We start from the raw sequence: 15107 nt of genomic DNA on the forward strand, positions 1-15107 counted from the left end.
CCTTGAATTCAGGTGAAGGAGAGATCAATTTCAGACCATTTTTTAGGGCTCTGTAACAGATCTCCCTCCACCCTCCAAAATCAAAACAACCCTTATCCCCTGAGATTTTTCTTGTTCTATACGGACAGCCTGGGCTGTCACAGTACTGAGAAATAAACTCATCTGATTTGTGGATCGGTTTTATTTCTCGTTCTTTGTAAATAAGCCAAGAAGCTCCAACATTTTTATGCTTTTCCTTGAGCGACTTAATTCATTGAAATAATTCCTGTCCCATTTGTATTAAATATGCCCCATTAGAAGATTCTTTTGTAATAACTTTATGTAGAAATACTGATTTTTTTCAAGAAAGTATTTAGTAGGGAGGGAGAAATGGGGGTTGCTGTCCCGTGAGTGTAGAGTTTCAGTCATAGAAGGTGAAAAAGTTCTAGAGGTCGGCAGCACAACGATAGCATTTACTGGACAGTATTGCAGAGTATACTCATGTTATCTGTTGCTTTTCTTTTACTGCAATTCTAAAAAAAGTGTTGAGTAGAAAGCAAGCTTATGCTTCAGCTTATTGATTGTATATTTCAAATTTCTGTTTAAAAAAAAAGGATTTTTCACAAACTCTAGAATAAGTTTTATTTTTTTTTTTTTAAGTTATTTTAATAAGGCTCCACACCAGTGTGGATCCCAGCCCAGGGCTTGAACTCACAACCCTGAGATCAAGACCCGACTGAGACCAAGAGTCGGATGCCCAGATGTCCAGAATAAGTCTTAAAATAAGTAATGTTCTCTGCCGGGTCTTCCACTTAATATTCCATTTTAAATCCTATCTTTTAAAAAATTGTTTCTTGTGGAAGTCAGTGTTTCAGTGCTAAAATTCCGTGGCTCCTTTTTAAGGCCCTTCGATTTTTAAAAACAGTTGTTCGAAACATGAAACTACCGTGTAGAGTAAACAAAACATTTGCTCCTTGGATTTCTTTTCTGCAGCGTCCTCCCCAGACTCTAAGTTCCGTGACGGCTGCTTGGTCGGTTAACAGACTGGTCGTGCTGCTTCAGTCACAGTGGCTTCCACAAGCTAGCAGCTCCTTTCTCTTCTCACGTAAAGATCCGAGCTGGCAGGCCATGTGGGAAGGCAGTGGGCAACTCGGCTCCACGGGGTCGTCCAGGGGCCCGGGCACTTTGCATCTTGTCACCCAGTTGTCCTTTAGGATGTTTCCTTTTCCGCACGGCTGCAGACAGCACGAGCAAGCGGGCGGCAAGCAGCCAGCTGCCTGTTCGCGCCAAGCTTTCTCCGTGGAGAGTCAGACAGTGAATCTCTGAGGCTGTCCAGCTTCTTTTTTATTTTGGTCCCACGTTCACATGTGGTCACGGAGATGCTTTAGCGTTTATGGGTTGGAGTCATCGTAACTCTTGTGTGTGAGGTGAGATTTTCCACTTTTTATTTGCTACTATTTTGGGGTAAGTTTTGAGTAAGGAGAGGAAGAAGAAGCTTCACATGTGGATTTTAATTTGTTCTATGTTTCATTTTGAAAAACATTTAAAATAATAGTACTATACCGATAATCGAACATTTTGTTTTGTCGCATTTTGTCCGAATTTTTTTCCTAGTTATTTATTTATTACTAAAGTGATCTCTATACCCCACGTGGGGCTCCAATTCACGAACCCAAGATCAAGAGTCACACACGCTTCTGAGTGAGCCAGCCAGGCGCCCCGCTTTTTCTGTTTATAACAGCAATCAGATGTGACTGGTACAGCTGTCAGCCCCAAATGCACCCCTCATTTCTACCCTTGGAACCCCAGGGCAATTGCGAGGCTTGCAGTCTTTTTTTTTTTTTTTTTTAAGATTTTATTCATTTATTTGAGACAGAGACAGAGCACAGGCAGGGGGAGGGGCAGAGGGAGAGGGACAAGCAGACTCCCTGCTGAACGGGCAGCCCGACGACGGGCAGCCCGACGCAGGGCTCAATCAGGACCTGAGATCGTGAGCCGAAGTCAGACGCTCAACCGACTGAGCCACCCAGGTACCCCTGCTTGCAGTCTCTTTTTATATTTTAAAATACAAATACCAGTAATCTACACATAATAGATAACATTATTTTCTGTGTTTAGAATGTTCAGCCAGATGGCAGCATACTGTTTTATTGTTCTGTAATTTGTGTTTTTCCACATAACATTGATTATGAAACCTGTTTTGATACACACACACACACAATCTCTCTTTTTGTTGTTCCTCTTCACAGTTGCGTATTATTTCATGATATGAATACATTGCATTGATTCATTCTCTTGGTGTAGACATTATTAAGAATAACAGGTCACTGGATGTCCTTTGATAGCTCTTTTCGGCTTCTGTGTATGAGTTTCTCAAGAGGCAAATGTTCAAGGTTGTAGAATATAGATTTACTATTACTAGACACTAACTGTTTAGTACTGTGAGTTCTGAGTAATAGTGCACCAATTTACCTTCTCACCAGCGGTGAATGGAAGTCACTCTTGTACATCGGTAATTGATGTGGATACCCTTTCTAATATTTGCTGGTTTTCTTGAATAATCCTAGAATGAAAGCATCATTATGTAATTATGATTGGTGGGTTTGATTTTCAGAATTCGTTGTTTTAGGGGAACTTCGGAGTGAAGAGTGATAAATCATCTAACTGGGACGCCTACCAAGTCTAGTTCACTCTGCATCTGTGATGAGATACTGGTTTTCTTTGCCAGTTTTTTCCCCCAAGAGTGTCATTAGAGCCAAAAATGAAGTTTTAAAGGTGCTAGGGTCTTTTCTGGGCTGGAGGTGCGAGGCGGGGAAGATACAATAAAGCGCGTTCCTGTTTCTGTTCCAAGCACTACCATCTTCTGTACCTATGGGCCATTTTTACTTGGAGTGAGTTTATTTCTGGAACTTTTTTCCCAGCTGTGTATCTGAGTATCATTAAATGTGTTGCAAGTGAACTACGAAATGATTAGTTGTTAATGTGTCAAAGAAAGTTGAGAATTCTCTTAGCTCGGAAATAGATACATTTGGTTTAACATAGTAAGTTGTTAATGCATGACTCTGTGCTTTTTTTTTTTTTTTTTTTTTTTTTTTAAAGATTTTATTTTTATTTATTTGACAGAGATAGAGACAGCCAGCGAGAGAGGGAACAGAAGCAGGGGGAGTGGGAGAGGAAGAAGCAGGCTCATAGCAGAGGAGCCCGATGTGGGGCTCGATCCCATAATGCCGGGATCACGCCCTGAGCCGAAGGCAGACGCTTAACCGCTGTGCCACCCAGGCGCCCCTGACTCTGTGCTTTTGAATTGTGTGGTTCAAAAGTACTTTTCACTTGTACGGTGTTATTTACATTGAGGTGAATTCCCTAACATTTGATCAACATATCATTATTCAGGGTCCAGCCTTTCTGTCTGCCTGTCTGTGTGTCTCATTGGTAAAATGCCTTCTTTGCTTCTTTTTCTCTTTAAAAAGTCCAATTCCTCACATATGCGATCTTCACCTTTCAGAAAAGCAAGAGGAAAGGGCATGAATATACAAATATTAAGTATTCTCTAACGGACCAGACAAGTGGAGATCAGAGTCCCCTCCCGCCTTGTACCCCAACACCATCTTGTGCAGAGTAAGTAGTAATAAAGGAAATTCTTTCTACCTGAACACAATCCTATAGAAAAGCTTAAAAAACAGCAGGTCTTTGCAGCACACGCCTGTCTTTATTGTTGCGCAACTGATTAGCGAGTATGTCAATGGCTTTCTAAACTAAATTTTAATTTACCTAAACCGAAGGCTGGTGGGTACACTAGCTATGATTATGTGAGGTTATCAGTATATCAAGTGATGGTTCTCTAAGAAGGATCTAATTTCCCTTTTTATGGGGTAGAGATAACTTCTGTTGTTAATGATAGACAACAAAGGTAGGTAACACCCCGTTGGTTGTCTTAAGACTCTTTGCTAAGTAAAAGTAAGTTGACCATTAATGTCTCGACACCATCATGATCTGCTAATTTTCCAGTCAACAGACAACAGAAATCTACTTTGGGGCCTTTAAACCAAGAGTCTGCAAACTACAGCCCCCAGGCCAAATTCGGGCCATGCCCTGTTTTTAAACAGCTCATGAATGGTTTTTAAGAGGTTATTAAAAAAAAACCAAAAAACGGCGGCACAAAGAATATGATACGCCAGAGACTGAGTATGGCCTGCAGAGGCTAAATTATTTACCCTCTGATCCTTTCCGAAAAACTTTGCCAACCCCTTGTTTAAGCTAAAACATGTGTTAGGAAAACATGTTAAATCGATTATGTGAACAGCAGTCATAAATTATTGTTTTTCTGTCTATTCTAAGGTAGTCTGTGGTATAACATTTACTTTTTTTTTTCCCCCCAAGAGTCTTATCTGTGTTTGCTTCTGATGTGGATTTTTAAACCCCTGCTGACTTTAATACTCTATATACACGTTTTAGATAGCAAATATGGGGCTTGTGTTTACATTTGGCTTCTAGTTAACATTGAAATGAAATTATACAGCAAAAGGATTCTCTCCACCAAGTTGCCTCTCCCTTCTGCCTGCTTTTTTCCTTCCCGGGGGACTGATGGGGAAAGTTGATATTTTTAATTGCTATCTGCACTCATTTGCCTTGGCACCAGCTCATTAGGGCTCCGAGTCCTGGCCAGAGACCTTTCCCCGAATATCGGCACAGCGCGTGCACTCTGACAACTCCCTTATTGCCAGTGGCCTCCCTGTGCGACAGGTTCTCTGCCTCTCCGCTCCCATCGTGTTCCTTACGGGGTGTAACCCAGGATACGCCAGACCCCAAATCCCTTCTTGTCCCTCTCAGGTTGGCATCAATGGCTGCTGGGTCCCCTGTCCCCTCCCCCCGCCCCAGACTGCTCCGATCTCCACTCCCTGCTCAGCAGAATGGAGTCTGGCCTCTGATGCACTCCCTTCATCCCAGGCCCAACACCACCTCTGAGCTTCACCCTTACTGTTCCCCTGCATGTGGCTGGATCCGGGGTTACATGGGTCTGTGGGCCTCACTGCTCCTGCGCTTTCCTTCCTTGGACCTCTTGCCCATTAGGATCCCTCTGCTTGAAATGAACACCTGTCCTTTCTACATGCTCACGTCTCACCCTGCTTGAAGGTCTTACTCAAAGGCCTCATCATATAGGCCTTTGCTGCCTGCCAGAAAAAATGGCTCGCTTTCCTCAAGCCCCAGAGAGCACAGGGACTCAAGGCTCTTCTTCCACTTTTAGCCTGATATTGCTGTATGTTAATGTCTCACAGCCCGTCCTAGAACCTTAGCTCCTGGGGCCCGTGTCTGCACCATACCGGCTCCCCACGGACGGAGTAGGCGCTTTATAAACACCGTGCGAGCTTGAACAGCATGCTCGGCGCTTTTATCCATGTTTTCTGTACTTTTTTTTTCTTTTCAGAATGAGAGAAGATAATGCTAGAGTCTATGAAAACGTGGGTCTGATGCAGCAGCAGAAAAGTTTCAGATGAGAACACCCACCGAGACTCCCGCACAGACATAGGTATTTCAATGGAACCGCTCACCGGTTGTTTCTATCATTTGTGGCATTTCTAAGCGGGTAGATAATTTGTGAGCATTCTAGCGAGGGGCACCATAGCGAAGTATTACAAACCAGCCTCTTGTTGCTCTTCCTAAATTCCTTTTTTCTGAGCTGGACTTATTTTCAAGTTCATTAAGGATTGAAACCAAATACAGAATTCATTCTGGGAGGGGGAGAGCTGGCACTGATTATGGAGAGATGGTTGATACGGGCGAAGAAGAGCAGGGGTTACTATTCCTTCCATTTGTCTCAGAGTCAGTTAACCCAAGCTGTGCTGGGAGATGATCCGTGGGGACCTGGGAAGCAGGGGACACTGCTCTGGAGGGTCGGTGTCAGGAGGTCCACGTTCTCGTTCCCCTTGGCCCCTGCCTGGCTGTGTGACCCAGGGCTCCGGCCTCCCCAGGCCTGCACCCTGATAACCTCCGCATGCCTTCCGGCTCTGTCGCTGGGAACTCCTCTCTCGTACGTCGCTTCCCTGTCAGTCAGCTTTGTAGACAGTGACCCAGGTTGTGATGTATGTTGGAAACTCAGTCTCAATATTGCACGTGGAAATTCCCATGTCAATGGGTAGTATATTTAAAAGCTTGCAGTCTACTTGAAAATGGTTTAATGCCTTGAGAAACTTGTAGATGTGTGCTCGAACTTATTTCTAGACTTATTCTAACTCCTTTCTTCCCCAGATGTGGACCTTTACCCTCTCCCTAAAAAGATCAAGAACAGATGCAAGAAAGTATATGTGAAGAATGAATTTGAATTTGGAAGGCTTGTGTTGTGGTTGAGTACCTTTGGATAAGCAAAATTCGAAACCATTTAAAGACCACTGTATTCTAACTCAACAATACCTGATTACCAATTACCCATTTCCTCAGATAAGAAGAAATCATCTCTACAATGTAGACAGTGTTATATTTTATAGAATTTTATTTTAAATTGAGGAAGCAGTTAATTCTGCTCTATATTTTACAGATGGTGGTGATTCAAATTCTACTTATTGGCATTTTCTTTTCTTTTTATAATCTTAAAAATTCAATTATTTTTCTCTTTGTGAGGGATGACAGGGCACTTATAAGAGGAAAAACATTTTGGGAAAGGTGACAACATCCCATGGGAGTGAGAACAGTTTCATTTATCATCGCTTATCCAGTAGTGGGTAATTCATCTGATGGCCTCTTTTTTTGGCTAAATGATAATTAAGTCAGTGGCCCCAGACTGTCAGAAGTCGACTGTCTACCTTTGCATTGCCATTAAAAAATCATGGGAAAAAAGAATCATGGAAACTTGGGAGAAAAGGTGTGTTTTCTTCATAGCGGATGACCAGTTACCAATCAGCCTGTTGGCTGAGAAGGATGTGGTGGGAAAATGTTTGTCGTATTTTCTTTTCATATGAGTCATTGTCTTGTATTTAGAAAAAAGAAGTGCATCTGTGGATAACCGACCAGTGTCATGGTTATCGATTGTTGGTGACAAACCACCCCAAAACACAGTGGCTGAAATAGTACTTCTTTTGTTTGCCTCCTCCCTGTTCTTCCATCTGGGCTGGGCTCAGCTGAGCTGTTGCTGTCCTCTCTCTGGTGTTGGCCGTGTGGTCAGCTGGTTGCCCAAAGACCCTGGGGTGGCTGGGCTTCTCTCAGCGGGTCCCCAGGCCTTTCCTTCTCTGTGTGATGGCTCCAGGCGGCCCCACCCGCAGGGAAGCTGGACCGCTTACATGGCAGCTCAGAGCTCCCAAGGGTATCAAGCAGTAATGGCCAGGCCTTCTTAAGACTTAAACCCAGAACTTTTACTGCCCTCTATTGATTAAAGCATCACAGGCCCAGCCCAGATTCAGGAAGGGGGAGTGGCACGAGGGCATGAAATGGAGGTATGATTCACGGGGGACCCCAGAGTAAGAGAACCAGTGCCACGGGAAAACAGCAATCGTTAGCAAAAGTAGAAGCTGCTGGTGTCGTTGGGAAGTGGAAGCTGTGTATGATAGCTGGTGTAAGCTGGAAGTCAAACTGAACAACAGAGGGCCTTCTAGAAGCTTCCTGAACCACTTCTGCTGGCTCTGAGCATATTTTCTGAACCATCACTTGGGGGAACTGGTCTCATAGGGATGGATGTGTTGAGGGGGCAGAGCATCTGAAAGCAGAACCACTGTGTCACGTGGCTCCCGCGGGGGGCTGTGAAGGCGGTGCTTCCCCCCCATCCGTGGTTTTTAGTCAGGGTGCAGCCAAGAAGGGGGCGTTCCTAATGGGGCGCTCACTGGACTAAAGTAACAGTAGCTCATTTTTATTTTAACCAAGCAGTAAGATTTGCTACCGTTCTACCTGAAGTGCCTTCTCCAAAGACATCCTCTTTGCCCTGTGTGTTGAATCATCCTGCAGTGAGTATTCAACGAAAGTATCATTGGTTGACTTTGTAAAGATAATAAAATGCCATGGCGGCTTTGCCGTCAGGTTACGGTCTCCTTGCTCGGATTCTTCTTGCTTTGGCTCCCGATCCAGCCCGGGTAGTCCTTCCGTTCTGAGCTCTTTACCTCCCGTGAAACCTTGAGGTAGGTTGGGGACTGCCTCCGCTGCCATTTTCATAGACAAAATGCACATTGACCCCCCTCGTCCCCCGTCCCCCCTCCATTGAACCTAGAATGGCTTTAGAACACAGGTGTGGCCCAGAGGTAATTACCTTCTAAGGGGAATGTCAGTGACTGCTGTCTTCTTGTCAAGCCCGGAAAGAAAGAGATTCCAGTTCAGTATTTGCAACAAGGATCTTGAATCCTGTTCTTTTTATTGCGTTGTCACGTTGAATTGTTCTCGTTTGCCTTGACTTTGTGGTACAGGTGAGCCTCTGGACTTCAGGGGCAAAGTCTTTCACCAGCATGCAAGGGTTTGATTGTACAAATACATCTGCGGCACTCACGTCTCCACCCGTAGCTTAGGATAAAGTTCTGTGCGTGGAACAGAAACGCCTGATTTCGGCTAGCTTTGTTTGTTACAGGACATTGATTTCATTTCGATTTCCCTCCACAAAGTCAGCAAACTATCCTGTTATGTAAACTTCTGCCAAGACAAGACTGTAGTAGTCCCTGGGTTGCTGAGCTTTGTCATGAGTCTGGTGAAAGGGGGATTGCAGGTTCTCAGCTGAGATGACTCTCCACGAGATGGCATCGGGAAGAGAGGCCGTGAAGATGTGGGGAGCCGGAGGTGCAAGTGTTAAAAAGTAGTGGAAACGAAAGTTCCAAAGAGGTGGTTTGTGAGGAGGTCAGAGGGCACGGGGCCAGCGCGGTCCGAACTTGAGTAGGTTGAATCGGGTTACCCGGCAAGTCGGTGTGATGGATGCAGGGATGCGGTGTGCTCCTGGGTTGCTGGTAGACATTGAATTTGCACAATATCTCGTAGCTGGTTGAGTATCTGAAAATGATAAGCATAGTGTTTTATATTTGGGGTGAAGAAATTATCAGACACATGGTATTGGGGTTTTTTTAAAAGCCAAATTTCAGAGTCTTAAGAGCTTTTTTTTTAAAAAAAATAAATAAATAAAAAGGCACCTCTCCTCCAATGTGTGACCCTCCTGAAAATCATGGTCCTCTCTCCCATTGAATCAGTGACTTTTCAGCTGCGGCTAAATGCGGATGAGAAAATTGCCATACGACTTTCTTGGTGTTTGTACATTCTTTGTGGAGCCTAGTTGCTTTGGAACAGCTAGGGAGATTCTCAAGATTATTTTTAGGGGTTATTTTACTGGGGATCTGAAGAACTAATATAACATCGTGGGTTATTTCTAGCTCTGGGGAATGTGGAAAGGTATGCAATTGTGAAGTGTTTTGTTGTAGCTTATTAATCCATAAGGGGAACTTAGACTATAGACATAAGGACACACAGTGCAGTTTCTGTTTTCTGTATGTTGTTGGGGGAATACAGTTTTATATAGCAAGCACATGGCCTCCCCGATTTCAAGTTGCCTTTATTAGGATCTGTATTAGCCCTTAATGTTGTTGAAACCTTTCTCCCTCTTCCTCTTGAAAAATAAGTTCCAAAATACAGTTTGTTGTATCTTCCATCATTGAAAAGTTTGTTCTTTTTTTCACTATGGGCAGTTCACACAAGGCAAAACTATTAAACAGTTGGTTTTAGTGTGTTGTATAACTTTACTGTATATCAAACTAATTTCTACAAGTTTTCATCTTAAACCTCAAATCATGTAATTAATAATTTGCCTGTTTATTTATGACATAATTGTGACTCTTTTATTAATAAAAGCTAATGGAAAAGGATCCTTTATTAAGCTGATGACTAGACCTACATTTAATTTTCCTGCAGTATATGAAGTATTGTACCAGAGTATTAAAAGATATGTAATATTTTATTGATAAATCTATCCTTTAAAAGGAATACGTTTTAGGATGTCATCATTTTGATGTGAATCATGTAAATGTTGATAATATGCACTGTTTATTATACATTTAGTGTTTCAAGAGATTCACTTAATTGCCTTTTTGCCCACGTATTACGTAGTCTGTTTGCAATTGTTTTTTAAAAATGACATGAAAAGAATAGTTTATGTAGAGAAACATTAGTGGATGTTAATTGTCTCCCCACCTGTATTTATGGGTGTGCTAGTTGCAGAGCCGTATTATCAGAGTAAACACGTATTTGTAAACTGTATGGGAACTAAAAATTAGGAATAAAACCATTTTCTTATATTATGGTATTGGTCATTTACTTCATTGGAAATGCCCAGGAAACACCGGGACTAGAGGTTGTCGCTCAACCTCTTGTACTGGCCAAATGCTGACATTTAGCAGCTCCTATCTAGAAGGAAGCTCGGAATACAGAATACATGAGTCAGTTCCTCAAGCATTTATTGAGCGCCCACTCTATGAATAGCTTCGGGAGACAGGCAGGGAATTCTATTTGCAAGAACTTATGAGTAAGTAGCGAATAGAAAGTATGTCTGTAAAACATACAGGAAATGATCAGGAAACATACAAACTGAATGTAAATAGTGCCAGGTTGGGGTATGGGGTGCAGATGACAGAGGAGGCTCGTAGGAGTAAATTGTGTGCCCTAGGACACCGGCTCGTCCTTTTAGAGTAGATTTAGGCCACAAGCAAACAAGGCCATTTGCTGCTTCTGACAGCACTGCATTAACATTGGCAGGAAGAAATCATTTTGTAAGTAACAAAACAGATAATTCTCAGTTCTCTCTTGTGAATCTAAGGAGAGATTTGTATTACTCACTTACACTGTGAAATACTCTTGTCCTCTCGGTCTCAACCGAGTTACCTAACACCTGTCAGTCGGATTCAGCTGGTTTCGTTGGCGAGAGGAGTCCTCTAGCCATTCACAAAATAGGGAGCCCCTGGGCAATGCCAGACGCCGCCCTTGTGCGAGACTCGGGCCAAGCAGTGACTGAGACAGACACGGTGGCTGCCCTCCCAGTGGTGACATTACAGTGGGAGCTAGGCCTCGCACGAGTCAGAAGGCAGAAATTCCAACCAGGATATAGGCCGCGCTTGAAGATGCCAGCTGCTGGGACACAGTGGGAAAGACAGAGATTGGACAACCACTTCCAGATGGTGAGGATGATGAGGGGGGGTGCCGGTGTCTCTCCGGGGGAGCGTAACGTCCTGCAGATGAGGGCTCCGTGTGCTCTAGGGTTCCAGAGGAGGTGCTGGGTGTGCTGTGGGCCTGGAGACCCTCATTCCCTATCATCCTTCCTGGGATCCTGGGCTGCACATGAAGGAGAAGGCAGTGGCAGTATCTTGTCTTGCACGCGTCATGAAACTTCTAGTTCTACAGTTCCTACTCACAAGAAAACCCCCCAAGAAAATGTGCAGATTAGAGACAAAGCAGGAATTCCTGTAACAAATCGGTTGTGGACAGAGAACTGAGGGTTTATTCGACTCGGTCGTCTTGTCAGTGAAAAGCTTCTGAAGAAAGTACCTTCTCGTTGGATCCCATTACACGTCTGCTCTGCCTCCAGCCATTCGTTTGGTCCTGTGAGAGGCCACACAAAGGGACTGTGAGGACGTTGAGTGAATGGTTTCATTGCAGGTGCCGTTTCCGCCTCCCCGCAGGAACCAGCTAAGCTTCCAAATAACTGAATTTGCAAAATGATAATGAGTCCGAAATAGAGATTTGCTGTTTTATCAATGGCAGCAGTTACCAGTGAGCTGACACTTATGTCATTTGAGGTCAGACGATTTAAATCCCAAAGTGACATCATAATACAAAATATTGCTCCTAAATTAAAGGTTGTGAGAAAGTGATAAACTGCCCTGTAAAACCTGCCGGCAGCGTGTGGACAGAGGCATTGCATGTGCTCCTCGGACCTGAAGTCCTCTCTACCTGATTAAGACTGTGTGGTTATACCGGACCGGCAGGGATTTGGGGTTCAGATGCTCTTCCATTCAGCAAAGGTGAAATCCATCCCCCCAAGGGGCTAGGCACTGAGGAATGGAGGAACAAAACAGTTCCTGCTTTCGAGGTGCTGGGTGTGGCCGGGCAGGCAGGTAGTTCTAACTGGACTGGAGTAGACGGTATTCAGGGTGCTAATGTCAAGTGACAGTGACATAGAGGAATGAATTGGGGTTCGGATTCAGTGGTGGGGGTCGCTTGAGCTTCTTTCTGACCAGTGGGAATGTGTGTGTGTGTGTGTCTTTCTAAAAATGAACATGCAGGGCAATAGCTGTTTCTCTGTTCAGCTCTGCATCTCCATTGCTGAACAAAGGAGAATAATTCTCTTTATCGTGTTCCATATGGATGGCCTTTCTAGCACTTTTGGGAGACATTTTTGCAACAAAATGGAATACATATTTACATATTTTAGTGTTTCCATTCTCTGTCTAACCACTGCATTTTTAACTGTTCGGTTCTTGATATAGTCTAAGTTCACTATTTTGGGTCATCTAGGCCAGTTTTGGTAGGACGTCCGAGTGTAATTTAGAGTGTACTTTATGGTTTGGAATGAGCCATTTCATCCTGAATGTAATCATCACCAAGATCACAGTTTTTAAGGGAAAAATCAAATTCATGTCGTAGGGGCAAAGGATTTTTTTTTTCCTGCATTGCGTTTTCATAGAAACTCACAAAGCAAAGTTAAGTCGCAATTTAGTTGGGGCGCCTGGCTGGCTCAGTCCAAGGAGCATGTGACTCTTGATCTTGGGGTTGTGAGTTCAAGCCCTATGTTGGGTGTAGAGATTCCTTAAATAAATTTAAAAAAACCTTAAAAATTGTAATTTAGCTTTACAAATAATAAAGTTCCTTTTTTAAGAATGATAACATTATGGGGCTCCTGGGCTGGTGTGGTTGGTTGAGCATCCGACTCTTGGTTTCGGCTCAGGTCGTGTTCTCAGGATCGTGAGATCCAGTCCTGTCTCCAGCTCCGCACTTAGTGCAGAGTCTGCTCGAGATTCTCCCTCTCCCTCTGCCCCTCCCGCTTGTGCTCTCTCTCTCTAATAAATAAATAAATCTTAAAAAAAAAAAAGAACATATTCAAGCAGGACTATTCATAGAGCATTCAGGTGGTCTAAGCCCCTGAGTTTTAGCAGTCTTCCAAATGATGGCACTTGAATGTGGCCTCATGATTGAGTCTTGTGCGCTTGTTTTGTTTTCGAGCTATTTCTTTTGTAGTAAAATATACAAAACATAAAATCAACCGTTTTAACCATTTTTAAGTGGACAGTGCTGTGGCCTCAAGTGCATTCGCACTGTTGTACGACCGTGACCACCGTCCATCTCAGAACCATATCATCGTCCCAACCAAAACTCTGCACCCTTTCACCAACATGGCTTTGTTTTTAAAGGGTTCCCCTCCTGAGGCTTAAGGCTCTTCTGAATTTTTGAATTTTGTATATTTTTTGAATCAGTAATACATTCACTTAGAACAAAAAGTAAGAGGTTCAGTAGGGCACAGAGGGAAAAATCTCCCCACATCTTTCTCCCATAAAGAGTTTCCCATCGTACCCCGAGGACCGTGGGCAACTTTGAACCCATGTCCCGCCATAAAAGTGCTGGTTCCAGGGGTCTTACCCTTCTTACTAGGAAGTTAATGCTGAATTTCCCCCAGTGAGACTGAACCTACCTTATCTCGCAGCCTGTTTCCTACCCCTCATCCGCTTGGCATGTTGTCAAACCTGTACCTTGTTTGTCCGATGGGTAAACAAATCACAGCTTGATGTAATTCTGTTTGCATTTCTCACAAAAGTGAGGTTGAGCACTTTTATGCCTTTCTGCAAACTCTTCATGTCTCTTGACATTTTTTTTCTATTGAGTTCTGGATCTGTCTTGTTTTGAGTTTAGGAATAAAGATATGTTTTTCTAATTTTTATTTTATTTTTCCCCACCTCTGGGGAAATAGAGATATTTAATTCTCTACAACTGACTGAGGTGGCTGGAATTACCGAGTCACCAGGAGCCGTTTCTGGAAAATACTCCTCTGTATAGGTGTGTGTGGGATACACCTGTCTGCTCTGGGAGTTGTGGTTTTGGCCTTGCTGTGATTATAATTCTCAGGGGGAAGGAGGAGACCCGCCCGGGGAATGTGTTCTCAGCACCCCCGGGGATGCTGGATCTCTACATCGGCCATCACATGAGACCTGTCTTAGTTAACCCGGCAACTGGGTTGAGAATGGCTTCATTTTCTTTCAGAGTGAGAAGGCCAGACAGTATGCATGCGAGCATGCATGCATTCAACCGCTTATTGATAAGTACAGTGAGTCAGGCATCAGGCAAGGTGCTGGGGGGACAACAAAACAGGTGTCTGTCTTCATCCATGGCTTAAAGGACTTGAGGGCCCCTTTAGGGGAAGGAGACACACACAGGCTGAATACGAGATGGAAAATGAAACAGCTGTGGGTAAGGCCTGGCTCAAAACTAGGGGGGTAGAAGGAAATGCCCACACTACCCCTCCTTCACTAAGGGACAGTTATGGGTCAGCCACTATTGGAAGGTTTGGACAGATTATTTTTTACCCGTAAGGTAAGGTCCCCTCCCCCGTCTCTTTGGCTCACTGCCGTATACCCAGGGCATGGTGTCTGCGCGTCTGATGCTCCATCGTTCAAGATGGGTGCGGAGAGTGGCATCGCCACCACCCAGTTGGTGAGGCCAGAAACATGGGATTGCCCTTCACTCTTTGTGACTCACATTCCACCCTCGGCTTGTCCAACCCACCAGCCAGTTTTGTCCTTCCAAAATCTATACCCCGTCGCTTCTCCCTATCCCTACTACGCCACCCTCGTCTCACCACAGGTCCTTGTGAAGGTCAAGGAGATAGGACAGCAGTGTCCTTGGAACCTGGAAAGATCTTAAGTGGCCTTTCCATTTCCAACCATGCTCCACTATTGCCTTTCTCCCCACAAAGGGGTCTGTTAAACACACACATCGGATTCCAACAGCCCTCTGCTCTCCAGTGGCTTCCTGTCATGCTCAGAATCAAATCCCAATTCCTTAGTGGGCTTCTGGAGTGGACAGAACTTCCCTGCATGGGACTCTCCTCCATATCTTATTTTATGTATGTGTGTATTTATTTATTTATTAAGATTTTATTTATTTGAGAGAGAGCAAGTGAGAGAGAGAGTGCGCAC

At 44.0% G+C, this 15107-nt stretch overlaps 1 protein-coding gene across 2 annotated transcripts in view; it reads left to right on the plus strand.

The window, feature by feature from the left end:
* The window catches only part of PTPN11 (protein tyrosine phosphatase non-receptor type 11), a 76205-nt gene extending 65979 nt beyond the window's left edge, over positions 1–10226 (plus strand). For both annotated transcript variants that reach the window (XM_034639676.1, XM_034639677.1), the window contains exons 14-16: positions 3485–3597; positions 5405–5506; positions 6226–10226. In XM_034639676.1, the coding sequence (XP_034495567.1) occupies positions 3485–3597; positions 5405–5474 (183 nt within the window). In that variant the 3' untranslated portion in view covers positions 5475–5506; positions 6226–10226. The remainder of the gene's footprint in view (positions 1–3484; positions 3598–5404; positions 5507–6225) is intronic.
* Positions 10227–15107: the final 4881 nt, after the last annotated feature.

This window comes from Ailuropoda melanoleuca, chromosome 12 (genome assembly GCF_002007445.2).
Source record: "Ailuropoda melanoleuca isolate Jingjing chromosome 12, ASM200744v2, whole genome shotgun sequence".
Lineage (NCBI taxonomy): Eukaryota > Metazoa > Chordata > Mammalia > Carnivora > Ursidae > Ailuropoda > Ailuropoda melanoleuca.